Source organism: Myotis daubentonii, chromosome 7, assembly GCF_963259705.1.
Source record: "Myotis daubentonii chromosome 7, mMyoDau2.1, whole genome shotgun sequence".
Lineage (NCBI taxonomy): Eukaryota > Metazoa > Chordata > Mammalia > Chiroptera > Vespertilionidae > Myotis > Myotis daubentonii.
In genome coordinates, this window is record NC_081846.1 from 86,448,736 (window position 1) to 86,465,714 (window position 16,979).

The 16,979-nt window shown below is 37.2% G+C and overlaps 1 protein-coding gene across 6 annotated transcripts in view; it reads left to right on the forward strand.

Moving 5' to 3' along the window:
- Nucleotides 1-16,979, forward strand: part of EPB41L5 (erythrocyte membrane protein band 4.1 like 5) — a 169,226-nt gene that overhangs the window by 19,467 nt on the left and 132,780 nt on the right. For all 6 annotated transcript variants that reach the window (XM_059704702.1, XM_059704703.1, XM_059704699.1 and 3 more), the window contains one exon: nucleotides 9,170-9,274. In XM_059704702.1, coding sequence (XP_059560685.1) covers nucleotides 9,170-9,274 — 105 coding nt within the window. The remainder of the gene's footprint in view (nucleotides 1-9,169; nucleotides 9,275-16,979) is intronic.

The window sequence follows — 16,979 nt, forward strand, 5'->3', positions numbered from 1 at the left end:
TATTTCCCAGTTTTAAGGCTTACTATAAAGCAATGGTAATCAAGGTGGTGTCCTCCTGGTTCAAGGATAGACACACATAGATCAGTGGAACGGAATAGAGAACCCAGAAATAAATCCATAAGACTATGATTATTTGCTACTTGACAGGGTTGCCAGAAACATTCAGTGGCAGGTACATGCCCTGGACCGGATTCGATCCGGGGACCCTTTGGCCTACAGGCTGACCCTATGTCCACTGAGCCAAACCAGCTAGGGCACCCTTGAGAAGTGTTTTATTCTGAGGAGCAGCTATCTAGTTGGCAGAAGTCAATTCTTTGTTTCTTCAGAACACACTATCATGTTTCAAAGGCTGGCAAATGATGCTTTGACAGAATAAGGATGAGAGTATATATATTTTTTAGTTGTGTTTTCTTTTAGTCTTTGAAGCAAATAAAGAATGCTAACGGAGCCTGGCCAGTGTGGCTCAGTGGTTGAGCATTGACCAGGAGGTTACAGTTCGATTCCTGGTCAGGGCACATGTCTGGGTTTCGGGCTTGATTCCCAGTGGCGGGTATGCAGGAGTCAGCCGATTAATGATTCTCTCTCATCATTGGTGTTTTTCTCTCTCCCTCTCTTTTCCTCTTAGAAATCAATAAAATATATATTTTTTAAAAAGAATGTTGATGGAATTTAAAATTGATTTTAGAAATGTACCTTACAATTAAGGTCATGGCAGCATTTAAGTTTGATACCACTAAATGAATACTGCAGATGATTTCTGTGGTTTTCTGCTTAATTTAGAAATATTTTGTGTTCCGTTAGGGTCATTGCCATTTGCAAAGTTGTGCATAATTTGTATTTGTTATTTAAGTTGAGTGCCTTATGACTTGGTTATTATGATTTAAAATCATAAGTTTTCTTTGTCATTTCTGGTAACGACGGTCTGTCTCTTCCCTTCCTAAGTCCATAGTTCTCTTTTTCATCATATTAACAGAACAAATATGTTCAAATATTGAATTAGTTTGTCTTATTGCCTGCATGGGTTTAAGATTTCATGGCCTTTCACTGTTTTCTGTCATATTGTTGACTATTTTTCTCTTGTTCACTTTGCTTTAGGCACTGAACTTGCTTGTCCTTGTAATAAACCAGCTGCTGGCTTTCTCCCCCAAAATTAATCCTTAAAGGAAAGATCATGAAATATAATAAATAAAAAGAATAATTAGAAAGCCCCAGCGAGGGGGTATTGGTACTGGTGTGTGTGTGTGTGTGTGTGTGTATCCCATGTGTGAGAGGGATACATCTCACAACCACGGTGGTGGTTGTAGGTTAGTGGGGCTGTGGAAGTAGAACTGCTTATGGGGGGGGCCTGGGGCGGGGGGGAGGATTGCCATCTGATCAGGTCTTGATCTTTACCTACCACTGTTGTCTTGACAATTAGTATCTGCCCCTGACTGAGAGATGTGATAGCAGTGACTCATACAGTGGGTGCAAGTGCCCTCAAAAATAAATCATGATAAAGCTACCTCTAAAATTTCTTACCCCTAAACTTCCGTTACTCAAATTCCCTAACCCTCTTTCACCAAACTCTGAGGGAGTGGTGAATTATAATGACAGGAATGGGAAAACTACAGGACATTGAAAAAAGAGATAGAAGCTGAAACCGGTTTGGCTCAGTGGATAGAGCTTCAGCCTGCGGACTGAAGGGTCCCGGGTTTGATTCCGGTCAAGGGCATGTACCTGGGTTGTGGGCACATCCCCAGTAGGAGATGTGCAGGAGGCAGCTGATTGATGTTTCTCTCATTGAAGTTTCTGACTCTCTCTCTCTCTCCCTTCCTCTCTGTAAAAAAATCAATTATATATATATATGAGATAGAAGAAGATATAAACAAGTGGAAGAATACTAGTATACCGTGTTCATGGATTGGTAGAATCAACATCATTAAAATGTCCATACTACCCAAGGCAATCTACAGATTCAGTGCAATCCTTATTAAAATGCCAATGGCATATTCCATAGAGTTAGAACAAATACTCTAAAAATTTATACGGAATGAAAAAAGACCCAAAATAGCTGCAGCAATTTTGAGAAAGAAAAACAAAGTTGGCCCTAACCGATTTGACTCAATGGATAGAGCATCGGCCTGCGGACTGAAGGGTCCCAGGTTCGATTCCGGTCAAGGGCATGTACCTGGATTGCGGGCACATTCCCAGTAGGGGGCGTGCAAGAGGCAGCTGAATCGATGTTTCTCTCTCATCGATGTTTCTAACTCTATCCCTCTCCCTCTCCTTTTCTCTCTGTAAAAAAATCAATAAAATATATTTTAAAAAAAAAAAAAACAAAGTTGGAGGAATCACAATACCAGATTTCAATTTATACTACAGAGCCACCATAAACAAAACAGCCTGGCACAAGAAATGGAACAATATGGAGAACACAGAAATCGATCCAAGTCATTATGCTCAATTAATATTTGACACAGGAGGCAAGAGCATACAGTGGAGTCAAGACAGTCTCTTCAATATATGGTGTTGGGAAAATTAGACAGATACATGCAAAATAATGAAACTAGACCACCAACTTATATCATACACAAGAATAAACTCAAATAGATAAAAGACTTAAATGTAAGTTTTGAAGCCATAAAAATCCTAGAAGAAACCATAGGCAGCAAAATCTCAGATATTTCTCGTAGCAGTATGTTTCCTGATATATCTACTAGGGCAAAGGAAAGTAAGGAGAAAATAAAGTGGACTATGTCAAAATGAAAAGCTTCTGCACAGCAAAAGAAATCATCAACAAAATGAAAAGGGAGCCCACTGTATGGGAAAACGTATTTGGCAATGATACATCTGATGAAGGGTTAATATTCAAAATATATAAGGAACTCATACAACTTAACAAAAGGAAGACAAACAATCCAAAAAAAAAAAAATGAGCAAAGAACCTAAATAGACACATCTCCAAAATGGATATACAGATGGCTAAGAGACATATTAAAAAATGCTCAAAGTCACTAATAATCTGAGAGATGCAAATCAAAACGACAATGAGGTACCATCTCACACCTCTCAGAATGGTTACCATCAACAAATCAACAAATGACAAGTGCTGGCAAGGATGTGGATACTGCTGGTGGGAATGCAGACTGGTGCAGCCACTGTGGAAAGTCTTATGGAGTTTCCTCAAAAAATTAAATATTGATCTGCCATTTGACCCTGTGATCCACGTCTAGGATTATATCCTAAGAAACCCGAAGCACCAATCAGAAAGAATGTATGCACCCTATGTTCATAGCAGCACAATTTACAATAGCTAAGATCTGGAAACAGCCCAAGTGCCCATCAGTAGATGAGTGGATAAAAAAGCTGTGTTACATTTATACCATGGAATATTATGCAGCAGTAAAAAAAAAAAAAAAAAAAAAAGAATCTCTTACTTTTTTGAGAAAGCATAGAGGGACCTGGAGAGTATCATGCTAAGTGATGTAAATCAGAAAGACAAGTATCACATGATCACACTCATATGTGGAATCTAATGAACAAAATAAACTGATGAACGGAGTAGATTCAGAGACATGGAACAGAGTGCAGAATCTCAGAAGGAAGGCAGGGGAGGGTGGGTGGGTGGGAGGAAATCAACCAAAGAGCTTGAATGAATATATGTATAACCCATGGACACAGACAATAGGGTTCTGAAGGCCTGGGCTGGGGTGAAGGGGCAGGCTAGAGGGAGTCAGTGGGGGAAAATAGGGGACATATGTAATTCTTTCAACAATAGAGAATTATTTTTTAATAAGAAAGAAAATAAAAGAAATAATGAAAGGAATGTATCCTTCCCAATGTTACTTTACTTTTCTCTTGGGAATGAGAGTGAATCACTGACCTGAAGAGTTGTTCGGTGAATGTGAAATGATAAACTGTGTTATTTTGGTTCTTGGGGATCTCCTCCCTAGGATCCACTTATACTCCCACTGATTTCTCAGAGCTAAATGAAGCTGATACAGAGTTGGATTGAGCTTTTTCCTTTGTTACATGTGATCCACAGAAAGTAACTCATTCCCATTGATTATGGCCCAAATAAGGAGATAAATGAGAACAGGCATTTCAAAAGTCAAATAACAAAATACATCAAACTGTATTACAGGTAGTACTATATGCAAAGGCAGATGGGGAAAAAAAGAAAGTCTAATACATTTTTTAAAAGATAAGGAAAAATATTAGAAATATGAAACAAGCATGAAAACGTACTTAAAAGGACCAACTTGAAAAATTAGGTGTGAAAAGTATAAAGAACATAGTGGGATAAAATTAATATGAATTAAGATAAAGAACAAATTAGTGAGTTTAAAGGTCGTATATAGGGACTTCTCTTGTAGGAGCAAAGAAACTGCAAACTTGGAAGCATAAAAGATAAATATGGAAGATAAGAGTAGAAGTTCCTTTCCCTCTAAGATAAGGAATAAGACAAGGAAGCAGGCTTTCACCATTTCTATTCAGCATAATATTGGAAGTTCTAGCCAGAGCAAATTAGGCAGAAAAAGAAATAATTGGCATTCAAATTCTAAGGGAAGAAGTAAAATTATCTCTTTTGGAGATGACATGATCTTATAAGTAGAAAACCCTAAAGATTCCACATACAAAAAAACAATTAGGGCTAATAAATCTTGCAACATGGCAGGATACAAAATCAAGAAAAATCAGTTGTACTTCTGTATACTAGCAATGAACAGTTCAAAACGGAAATTAAGAAAATCCCTTTATAATAGCATTAAAGAGAATAAGATGCTTAGGAATAAATGTAACCAAGGAGGCAAAAAGCTTGTATAGTGTCAGCATATCTTGTTTTATTGTGCTTCACCTTATTGCACTTTCCAGGAACTGTATTTTTTCAACTGAAGGTAAGACTCTGCACCAGCAAAAAAAGTATGACTCGCTGAAGGCTCAGATGATGGTTAGCATTTTTAGTAATAAAGTGTTTTTTAATTAAGGAATGTACATTGTTTTAGACATAATGCTATTGCACACTTAATAGACTACAGTATAGTGTAAACATTTACACAGAGTGGCCAGATTATTATGACCGGCCAGATTATTATGACCGCCCCATCAGTGCAATGAAGTGAATTAGTTATGCAAATAATAATAATAATAAAACCTTGAGAGTATTTGCTTAGGAAGTTTTCAATATTCAGTATTTTTGGAAGTGTCAATGAAGTACTGATGGGATGTTCATAATAATCTGGCCACTCAGTGTATATGCAATGGAAAACCAAAAAATTCATCTGACTTGCTTCATGATATTTGTTTTATTGTAGTGGTCTGGAACCGTAATTCTGAGGTATGCCTGTACACTGAAAACTACAAAGCATTGCTGAGAGATATGAAAGGATATCTAAATAAATGGAAAGATATCCTATGTTTATGAATTGGAAAACTTAATACTGTTAAGAGGACAGTACCAATCAAAGCCATCTATAGATTCATTGTAATCCCTGTCAAAATTCCAAGGATATTTTTTGCAACATAAGAAAGTCCATCCTAAAATATATGTGGAATCTCAAGGGACTCCAAATAGCCAAAAGAATCTTGAAAGAAGAAAACAGTTGGACTTACACATCTTTGTTTCAAAACTTCTACAAAGCTGTAGTAATCAAAGCAGTGTGGTTCTGGCATACACCAGACATAGAGAATCTAGAAATAAACCCTGAAATAATATGGTCAAATGATTTTCCAGAAAGATGCTAACCCCATTCAGTGGGGGGAAAGTATGAAAGAAGTTATGAGGTGGTAAAGGAGGGGGTATGAGGAGTGATTGTTTAATGGGTACAAAGTTTCTGATTGGGATGATAATTGTCAATATATTTAATGGCACAGAATTGTACTTTTTAAAATGGTAAATTTTATGTTAAAGAAAGAAGAAAAATTGGGGCTGGGGCTGATGCTTGTTAAATGGGATCAGGAGTACCAAAAGTTCCCATGTGGTTGGATAATCTAGACATTGAGAGTAATTTCTGAACATGTTAGAAAAGGAGGTTATGATAAAAGGTTGGGGTATCTGATTATTGATTTGAGAAGTGATATTCCAGATAATCTGGAATGTGTAACCCTTAGGGAATTTGAGCTTGGGAGACAGCAAAATTCAAATTCTAGCCTTGTCATTCTTTTTCAGCCCTGTCGTTTTGTCATATAACTAAAGCTTTCTGAACTTTTGTCTGTTTTGTATTTGTTAAAAAACTATAGTCATTAAGATTATTGATTAAGTGACTGGTAAAAAACCCACAAACCAGAAGTGCTAACACATAGGTAGGAAACTTAAAATGACAAAAATAGAGGAGAAATATTTGAGGAAATAATAGAGATCGATTCTCCAGAATTAAAAAGAGATGAGAGATCTCATATTGAAAAGGCCCAAATAGGATACCAAATAGAGTTAAAAAAAAAACAACAACCTCCATCTAGACACATTATAGTGAAATTTAAGATTGTCAGAGAAAGAGAAAAGTCTAAAGCTTACCCAAGAGAATAAATATTATTAAGGAACAAGATTCAAATTGACATCACTCTTTTAAACAGCAATATAGACTACTAGAGGCCTGGTGCATGAAATTCATGAACGGGGTGGGGGAGGGGGAAGGGTGTCCCCTCAGCCTGGCCTGCACCCTCTCGAAATCCGGGGCCCCTTGGGGGATGTCCGACTGCCGATTTAGGCCCGGGATTGGGCCTAAACTGGCAGTCGGACATCCCTCTCGCAATCTGGGACTGCTGGCTCCTAACTGCTCACCTGCCTGCCTGCCTGATCGCCCCAAATCACTCGCCTGCCTGTCTGATTGCCCCTGACCATTCGCCTGCCTGCCTGATCACCCCTAACGGCCTCTGCCTGCCTGCCTGATTGCCCCTAACCACTCTGCCTGATCAGCCCTAACTACCTCTGCCTTGGCCCCCGCTGCATGGCTTTGTCCAGAATGACGTCCGGCTGTCCGGTCTAATTAGTAAATTATGCTCTTATTATGATAGAGTAATATATTTTGAGTATTGAAAAGATTATTGAAAGAAAATAACTTTAAACCCTGAATTCAACCAACTGTTGTTCAAGTAGAAGAGCATGATTAAAATATTCTCCAATGTATTGAATATTAAAATATTCTCAAGATATTGAAGATCAGCCATACAGAGTCCAACAGGGGGAACATTTCTGAGGAAGAACGCAGATGAGTAGAGAAATCTAGCAGATCCTATTAGATGTGTAATGTACACATGTAAGATGTGTAAAGAATGACCAAGTACCAAAGTAAAGATTGTCTAAAAAATTAGCCAGGTTAAAGAAAAGAAATAGAGGAAGTATATCAATAACACATGATGAAGATTGGTTAGAAGGAAGATCAGGGACATGAGGGCATGGTAAAGTTCTTGGCTTGATAAAAGGTAAAACATTTTAGTTACCAATAGGAAAGAATGTAAAAAGAAGTTCAGAAAAAGCAATGGACAAATTGAAATAATAAAGTCAGTTAAAAGGCAGAGATTGATGACTCAAAAAAATCCAATATATGTTTGTTTATAAGAAATAACCTAAATCATAATATAAAGTCATATAGTGTTGGAAGCCTATCCACCCTGGCTGCTTGAGGCAGTCCCTGCAGGGATGTTTCAAGGGACATGGTGTATATGGCATATTGTTCTTAATATGTTTGCTCCCCTCTTAACAGCTATGTGTTTTAAACAGGACCACCTCCCTGAGAAAGATTGTTTCCCCAGAGGGGTGGTTGGTCGCTTTGATCTTTGCTTGGAGTGACCTCCATCAGTTACTTCCTTGTAGCTTAGTGGAGCAATAGAGTAACCTTTGAATGGAGATGGGACACCCGCTGGCCTTTTGTATAGAATGGATAGGATTGGGACCAAATAGTATAAATACAGATGCTAGATGACAATAAAGGAAGAACCTGGCTATGATGATCACCTAAACACTGACTCCGTGTCCTTCATTCTTCGCCGACTCCGTCCACACCTTGGGGAACCCCTGGACCCTCTGGGGCTGGACTCCAGCAATATAGGTGGAGGGGCATGGATCAGATGTATATGAAAATATCTGAAAATTGAACATACTAATAAAGCATTTGCTTATGAGGATGTTATATCTATCGATAGTTATATTAGAAATTAAAACTGAAAATTAAAAAAAAAGTTTAAAAATAGCAATAATATATCCCTCGTATGTTAACATAAGTAACATTTTAATGAAAAATAACTATTGTACTAAACAGCAAAGGATTTTAATGGGAAGAGTAATAATATTTTATGCATTTTCGTAAATTTCTTTAACCATCTGACTTAATAAAACATACTTAGAGCCTGTTATCTGCTTTTGCATTCCTCTGTTGGAATATGTTGTTTTGATTGAGGTACATGAGGAGAATCCTAGGTCTTGTAGATCTTTTGAAACAGTCTGGGGAACCCTCGGGGGTCACACTTTGAAAATTGCTTTTTCTGTACAAATTTCTTTGCTATTGCCCCTTTTCCTCCAATTTGGTGTCTTCTGTATTGATTATAGTTTTCTCATTTTCTGTATTCCCTCCCACCTTCCATTTTTGTTTTTTATTTCCTACCTTACTTGTTATTCAGATTGATCTTCAAGTCTTCACTGATAATTCTAGTGTCTGTGACTATTTCTTCTTCAAAATTTATTGGCAAATATAGTTGGTTAACTGGAGGATATTTAAATGTTATAAGTTTTCTTGTGTTGTGTTTTCTCTTTCCAGTTATATTATAAAGCTCTTTTTTTTTTTTTTTTTAAAGCAGGGACTCTAAAAATTGACAAGACAAAGGAAGAGTTTCTCCTGGCACAGTGTTAGGTACAAAGTAATATTTGTTGGTTGATAGGAAGTAACATTCTCCAGGAGAGCACATAGAGATCACAAATTCTCTTGGCCTTAAATGTTTTATTAGAAAACTATAGTATCTGCTACATGGTAATACTTTTGGTATACAAGTAATGGTTTCTTTTTTCTTTTTCTTTTAAGAGATCTTTATAACTAAAACCATCTTCAGTTTAGGCTTGTTGATACTGCAAGTCATTTTTTTTTATTGTTGATATTATTACAGATATCCCCCATTTTCCCTGCTTTGCTGCCCTCCACCCACACCTTCCCCTCCCTGTAGGCTACTTACTGATTCATTTATTTTCTTTCCATTTCAGAAAAAAGCCAAAGGTCAAGAGCTGTTTGATCAGATTACATACCACTTGGATCTTATTGAAAGCGACTATTTCGGACTGAGATTTATGGATTCAGCACAAGTAGCAGTGAGTAGCTGTTTTTTGGAGGTTCTAATATGGGGGCAGAAATGGAAAATTTTAGATAATGTGCTAAGTGCTACAGGCTACTTTTTTTTTTTTTAAGGCTACATACTCTTTTTTAAAAAATATATATTTTATTGATTTTTTACAGAGAGGAAGGGAGAGAGAGAGTTAGAAACATCGATGAGAGAGAAACATCGATCAGCTGCCTCCTGCACATCTCCTACTGGGGATGTGCCTGCAACCCAGGTACATGCCCTTGACCGGAATCGAACCCTGGAACTTTCAATTCACAGGCCAGCGCTCTATCCACTGAGCCAAACCAGTTTCGGCAAAGGCTACATATTCTTAATGTGCTCTTTTTCCCTTTGATTTCCTTCTTATTATGATACGCTTATTTTTTTTTTTAAAGTGAGTTCTAGCCCTAACCCAAATTATTAGAGTATGATTTTTGTGGATGAGGAATGGAAATCTGTGTTTTTAATAACCAGTGGAGTTTGTTCTTGGGCATATTAGGATTGGAGAAGCACTGTGTAATGGAAAGATGCCAGTTTTGTAGGTAAGAAGTTTCCAACTTGCAAATTTAAGGCGAGTGGACTAAGATCCCTTCCAGATCTGTGATTATGGATCAATAAATAGATGGTTTTTGATATGTGCATTTCAAATGAGAGAACTGTGTATGTAATAGGGTAGGAAGTTGGAGGCTTTTCAAAGAACTGCGTATTGTACTAAGATTTAACTGGAGGATATTTGAAAGAAAGTAGCAGGTAAGATTGAAAGGTGAATTAGTGATCTCATCCAAACTGAATACCGAAAGTGTTAAATATGTTCATGTACCACATAACATGTCAGTGACAGACCACATATACCACAGTGGTTCCAAAAGATTACAATGGAGCTAAAAATTTCTATTGCCTAGTGATGTAGTAGTGCAGTGCTATGCTATTTTAAATAAATTTAGTGTTGCTGTTTACAAAGTCTACAGTAGTATACAGACATATCCTATGCCTTCCCATTCACTCACCACTCATTCATTCACTGACTCACCTAGAGCAACTTTCAGTGCTGCAAGTTCCATTCATGCTAAGTGCCCTACACAGGTGTACCATTTTAAATTTTTTATGCTGTGTTTTACTGTGCCTTTTCTATGTTTGGATATGTTTAGGCACACAAAATGTTTATTGAATTCATTTCTGGTCTGCTACCTAGTCTGATGAAGGCTTGCTTGACTAGTTTAATATCATTCAACTCTCATCTCTAGAATAAGGGATAAAAGTCTTGCAATCAGATGAAAAAATAAATGCTTTTAGGGACATACAGTTTATAGTTCACTGTTTTTCAAGGAGTCAAGGGGGAAAGAGGTAGAAGTATGCCAATGTTAAGTTTCAGGCACTTAAAATATTTAAGTGCTTGTGGAAAAAAATAGACATTCAGTTATTGCTAAGTTGTATTATTCACTCTTTGCCAATATCAGTAATTATTGAATTCTAAATCCCCAAATGATTATTTTCCCTTTTATTTGATACATATCAAAGGGGAAATGCCTTTCTTGCCTTTTTGTTCTCTACTCTTTAGTTCTAGTTTATCCCTTCTAATACTCAGAAATCTAGGCATTAAGATTAAATTTATGTAGGCTTACTTATTTTCTGTTTTTGCTGTCACTAAAATACTCTAAACCAGCGATTTTTAACCCTTTTCATTGCATGACATGCAAACTAATTACTAAAATTCTGCAGCACACCAAAAAATATATTTTTACTATTCTGGCAAAAACAAAATCGGTGTAATTTTGATTCATTCACACTAGACAGCTATTGTTGTATTGGCTGTTGTTGTTTTTTAAATTTTACAATCTCAGGGAAAAGAGGTCAGTGCCCCTGACTTAAATAATCAGGTATTGTGTCTTAAAAATTCTTGTGGCACATCAGTTGAAAATCACTGCTCTAAATTATGTGAATTGAGTTGAAAGAACAATAATTGGTAGATGAAAACTATTAAAAATAAACTGTAGATAGTACTTTAAATATTCTTAAAGTGCTAAATCACTTGATTCCATAACTGTTCTATATAAGAAAAGCCTAATATGCAAATTGTCCCTTCGATCAGAAGTTTGACTAGGGGGTGAGGCCAACTGTCCACAGCCCCTCCTCCCAGATGGCCTGGCCTGGGCCTGGCCTGGCCCCGGCCTGCAGCGGTGGCAGGCAACCGGGGGAAGGGAGGCCCCTGCTGGCAGCCAGCAGCCTCTAGGGACCCTACTGTGTACGAATTTTGTGCACTGGGCCTCTAGTTGAAAATAAACTCTAGCCCTCACTTGATTCCATAACTATTAAAAATAAACTCTAGCCCTGACTGGATGGAGTGTCCGCCCATGTACTAAAGGATCCTGGGTTTGAAAGACCCTCAGTTAGATTTTGGTTGAGGACATGTACCTTAGTTGCAGGCTTAATCCCCAGCCCTGGTTGGGGCATTTGCGGGAGGCAACCAATCGATGTGTCTCTCACAAAGATGTTTCTCTTTCTCTCTCTCTCTGTTTTGCACCCTCCCTTCTACTCTATCTAAAAATCAATGGAAAAATATCCTTGGGTGAGGATTAACAAAAAACAAACAAAAAGACCCCTCTAGATGACACTTTAAGTATTTTTAAAGTGCTAACTCACTTGGTTCTATGACAGTCGTAATGACATTAAATAAACATAGAGAAGACTGTTAGTTATTTGTTGTGTGGCCAGTTTTAACTCCAGCATGACACAAAATTGAAATTTATAAAACACTTCAATTTTTTGGTGAAAATAGTGAACATAATGATAGCTCAAGTGGATTTTTTGGCCAGGATCATTTATGTAAACACAATGATTTTCATATTTCTTTGTCATATTTACTGTGTTGACAAAACTGTAGAATCAAAAGGGAGTTATTAGGCAGTTGTAAATTACACTGCTAGGAACATAGGGGTGCATATATCCTTTCTGACTGGTGTTTTGGGTTTCTTAGGTTATATTCCTAGAAGTGGGGTTACTGGGTCAAATGGCAGTTCCATTTTTAATTTTTTGAGGAAACTCCATACTGTTTTCCACAGTGGCTGCACCAGTCTGCATTCCCCCTAGCAGTGTACTAACTTCCCTTTTCTCCACATCCTTGCCAACACTTGTCGTTTGTTGATTTGTTGATGATAGCCATTCTGACAGGTGTGAGGTGGTATCAGGATGTTGGCCTGTTGTTCTCTTTCTTTGTAGTGTCTTTTTGATTTGCATATCTCGGATGATTAGTGACTTTGAGCATTTTTTAATATGTCTCTTGGCCAGCTGTATGTCCACTTTGGAGAAGTGTCTATTTAGGTCCTTTGCCCATTTTGTGATGGAATTGTTTGTCTTCCTTTTGTTGTATGAGTTTCCTATATATTTAGGAGATTAATCCCTTAGCAGATGTATCATTGCCAAATATGTTCTCCCATACAGTGGGCTCCCTTTTTGTTTTGTTAATGGTTTCTTTTGCAGTGCAGAAGCTTTTTATTTTGATGTAGTCCTTAGTTTGGAACTTTTCTCCTTAGTTTCCATTGTCCTAGGAGATGTATTGGTAAACATACTGCTACGAGAGATGTCTGAGATTTTGCTGTCTATGGTTTCCTTTAGGACTTTTATGGTTTCACGTCTAACATTTAAGTATTTTATCTATGTTGAGTTTATTCTTGTGTATGGTGTAAGTTGGTGGTCTAGTTTCATTATTTTGCATGTATCTGTCCAATTCTCCCAACACCATTTATTAAAGAGACTGTCTTACTCCATTGTATGCTCTTGCCTCCTTTGTCAAATATTAATTGAGCATAATCGCTTGGGTTGATTTCTGGGTTTTTTGTTCTGTTCCTTTGTTCTATATGCCCGTTCTTGTGCCAGTACCAGGCTGTTTTGAGCACAATGAATTTGTAGTATAACTTGATATCTGGAATTGTGATTCCTCCAACTTTGTTCTTCTTTCTTGAGATTGCTGCAGGGTCTTTTTTGGTTTTATATACATTTTTGGAATGTTTGTTCTAAGTTTGTGAAATATGCCATTGGTATTTTAATAGGGATTGCATTGAATCTGTAGATTGCTTTGAGGAGGAAGGATAATTTAATGTTAATTCTACCTATCCATAAACATGGTATATTCTTCCACTTGTTTATATATTCCTTTGTCTCTTTTTTCTACATTCTGCAGTTTTTGGAGTACAGGTCTTTTACCTCTTTGGCTAAGTTTATTCCTAAGTATCTTAATTTTTTGGTTGCAATGGTAAATGGGATTTTTTTTTATTTTCTCTTTTTGAGAGTTCACTATTATGTATAAAAATGCTATGGATTTTTGGGTGTTATTTTTGTATTCTGCTTTTCTGAATTCGTTTATTAAGTCTAGTAGTGTTTTGGTGGAGTCTTTAGGGTTTTCTATGTACAGTATCATGTTATATGGGAATAATGAGAGTTTTAGTTCCTCCTTTCCAATTTGGATGCCTTTTGTTTCTTCTTGTCTGATTGGAAGTGAGTACTATGTTGAACAAGAGTGGGGAAAGCGGACATCCCTGTCTTGCTCCTGTTCTTAGGGGTAATGGTTTTAGTTTTTGCCCATTGACTATGATGTTGGCTGTATGTTTGTCATATATGGCCTTTATTATATGGAGGTATGATTCCTCTATTCCAACTTTGCTGAGAGTTTTTATCAAAAAAGGGTGTTGGATTTTGTCGAATGCTTTTTCTGCATCAGTTGATATGATCATGTGATCTTGGTTTTGCAATCTGTTTGTCAATATAACATTTATTGATTTGCAAATATTGTACCAGACTTGCATCCCCTGAATAAATCCCACTTGGTCATGATGTATGATCTATTTAATGTATTGCAGGATCTGATTTGCTAAAATTTTCTTGAGGATTTTAGCGTGTATGTTCATCAGGGATGTTGGCCTGTTGTTCTCTTTGTTTGTAGTGTCTTTATCTGGTTTTGGAATTAGGGTAATGCTGGCTTCTTAGGAAGAGTTTGGAAGTGTTCTTTCCTCTTGAATTTTTTGGAATAGTTTGAGGAGAATAGGTGTTCTTCTTTGAGTATTTGGTAAAACTCCTCTATGAACCCATCTGGACCAGGGCTTTTGTTGCCTAGGAGTTTTTTGATTATTGCTTCAATTTCATCAGTAGTTATTGGCCTATTCAGGTTTTCTGATTCTTCCTGATTGAGTTTTGGAAGGTTGTATTTTTCTAGGAATATGTTCATTTTGTCCAGGCTGTCCCATTTGTTGGAATAAAGTAGTTCATGATTTTTTTTTTACGATCTGTTGTATTTCTGTGGGGTCAGTTGTTACTTCACCTCTTTCTGTTTCTGATTTTGTTTATTTGTGTCCTCTCTCTCTGGTGAGTCTGGCTAGAGGTTCATCAATCTTGTTTATCCTTTCGAAGAACCAGGTCTTGGTTTTATTGATATTTTGTATTGGGGTTTTTTTTTGGTCTCTCTATCATTTATTTCAGCTCTGATCATTATTATTTCCTTCCTTCTACTTATTCTTGGCATTTCTTGTTATTCTTTTTCTAATTCTTTAAGTTGTAGTGTTAGATAACTTATTACCACTTTTTCTTGTTTTTTTTTTTTAGGTAGGCCTATAGTGCTATGAGCTTCCCTCTCAGGACTGCTTTCACTGTGTCACATAGCTTTTAGATTGTTTTATGTTCATTTTCATTTGTTTCCAAGGTGTGCTTTTTTTATTCCTTCTTTGATCTCTTTGGTAACCCAATCATTGTTTAACTAGAGGCCCATTGCACGACATTTGTGCACTGTGTGTGTGTGTGTGTGTGGGGGGGGGGGGGTGTCCCTCAGCCCGGCCTGTGCCCTTTTGCAGTCTGGGAGCCCTTGGGGGATGTCTGACTGACGGCTTTTCAGGGAGAGGGCCTATGCTGTCAGTTGGACATCCTTAGCGCTGCTGTGGTGGTGGTGGCCAGCTTTGCTCGCCAGTTGTCAGGCCGGCTTGTGGTTAAGCAGCGCTCCCCCGTTGGAGCGTACTGACTGGTCATTCTGCCTTTTGGTCGCTTTGCATATTAATTACCCTTTTATTATATAGGATAGCAAGCTATTTAGCCTCCAGGTATTTGATTGTTTTTGAGTATTTTTATTGTAGCTGATTTCTAATTCCATGCCATTGTGGTCTGAGAAGGTGCTTGATGTTTTTTCAGTTTTCTTGAATTTGTAGAGATTTAGCTTGTGTCCTAACATGAGGTCAATCTTTGAAAATGCCCTGTGTGCACTTGAGAAGAATGTATATTCTGTAGCTTTGGGGTGGAAGATATCAGTTAGTTTCATCTGTTCTAGACTGTCATTTAGGATTGCTGTTTCCTTGTTGATTTTTTGTCTAGAAGATTTATCCAGTGTTGTCAGTCCCTTACTGTGATTGTATTGCTGTCAACCTCTCCTTGATATCCTCAGAAGTTTTTTTATATGTTTAGATGCTCCTGTATTTGGTGCATATATGTTTACCAGAGTTATAGCCTCTTGTATTGATCCCTTTAGTATTACGAAGTGGTCTTCCTTATCTCTTATTATGGCCTTCACTTTGAGGTCTATTTTTTTCAGATATAAGTATTGCTATCCCAGCTTTTTTTTTTTTTTTTTCATTTCCATTTGCCTGGAAATTTTGCTTTTTAAAAAGTTGTTTACCTTTGCTTATACTAGCTTATTTTATGTGAATATGTGTTTATATTTAATTAAAACAACATTTTTATTCATTTCAGAGAGCTAGGAAGAGGGAGAGAGAGAAACATCAATGATGAGAGAGTGTCATCAATCGGCTGCCTCCTGCATGCTGCCCACTGGGGACTGAGCCCAGAACTCAGACATGTGCCCTGACCAGGAATTGAACTGGTGAACTCTTGGTTCATGGGTTGATGCTCAACCACTGTGACACACTGGCTGTGCTATATTTAATTTTGTAGTTGAAACAATCTCATATTTACAGCAGTTGCAGGACATTATAAATATTTTCTGGAACCATCTGAGAGAGAGTTGCAGATAAGATGTTCCATCACCCCTGAATTCTTCAGTGTATGTTTCCTACAAACAAGCATATTCTCTTGGATAACTCAATACAACTGACAAAACCAGAAAGTTAATTTAACATTGTGGCATTACCACCCTCCATTGAAGTTAAGCCAATTGCCCCTTGAGTGTTCTTTATAGCCATACGATCCAGTTCAGAATCACACTTTACATTAGTTGTCATGTCTTTTCGTGGTCTTCAGACTAGAATATCACAGTTCCTCAGTCTTTCCTTGACTTCCAAGACCTTTACACTTTTGAAGGTACAGGACAGTTATTTTGTAGGTTATCTCCATTTTGGTGTTCTCTGAAGTTTCCTCATGGAGTAGGCTAATCTTAGACTCCTTTGGTAGGAAATAACAGAGAAGTGATCCTGTGTTCTCGCCCGTCCTATCTGGTGACCTTAATTTCATTGTGTCCCATTACTGTTGATATTAACTTCAATCCCTTGATTAAGGTGGTGTCGGCCAGGTCCTATCCATTATAAACTTATTTTACTTTTGTACTTATTTTTTTGTGGACAGTTACTTTGAGGCTTTCTCATCAAACTTTGTGTTTATTTATTTGTTTATTTATTTATTTATGAACTAATGGATTTCTGTTTTATTCAATGGATCATAACCTGTTACTATCATTTATTTTGATGTTCAAGATGGATTCTATATTC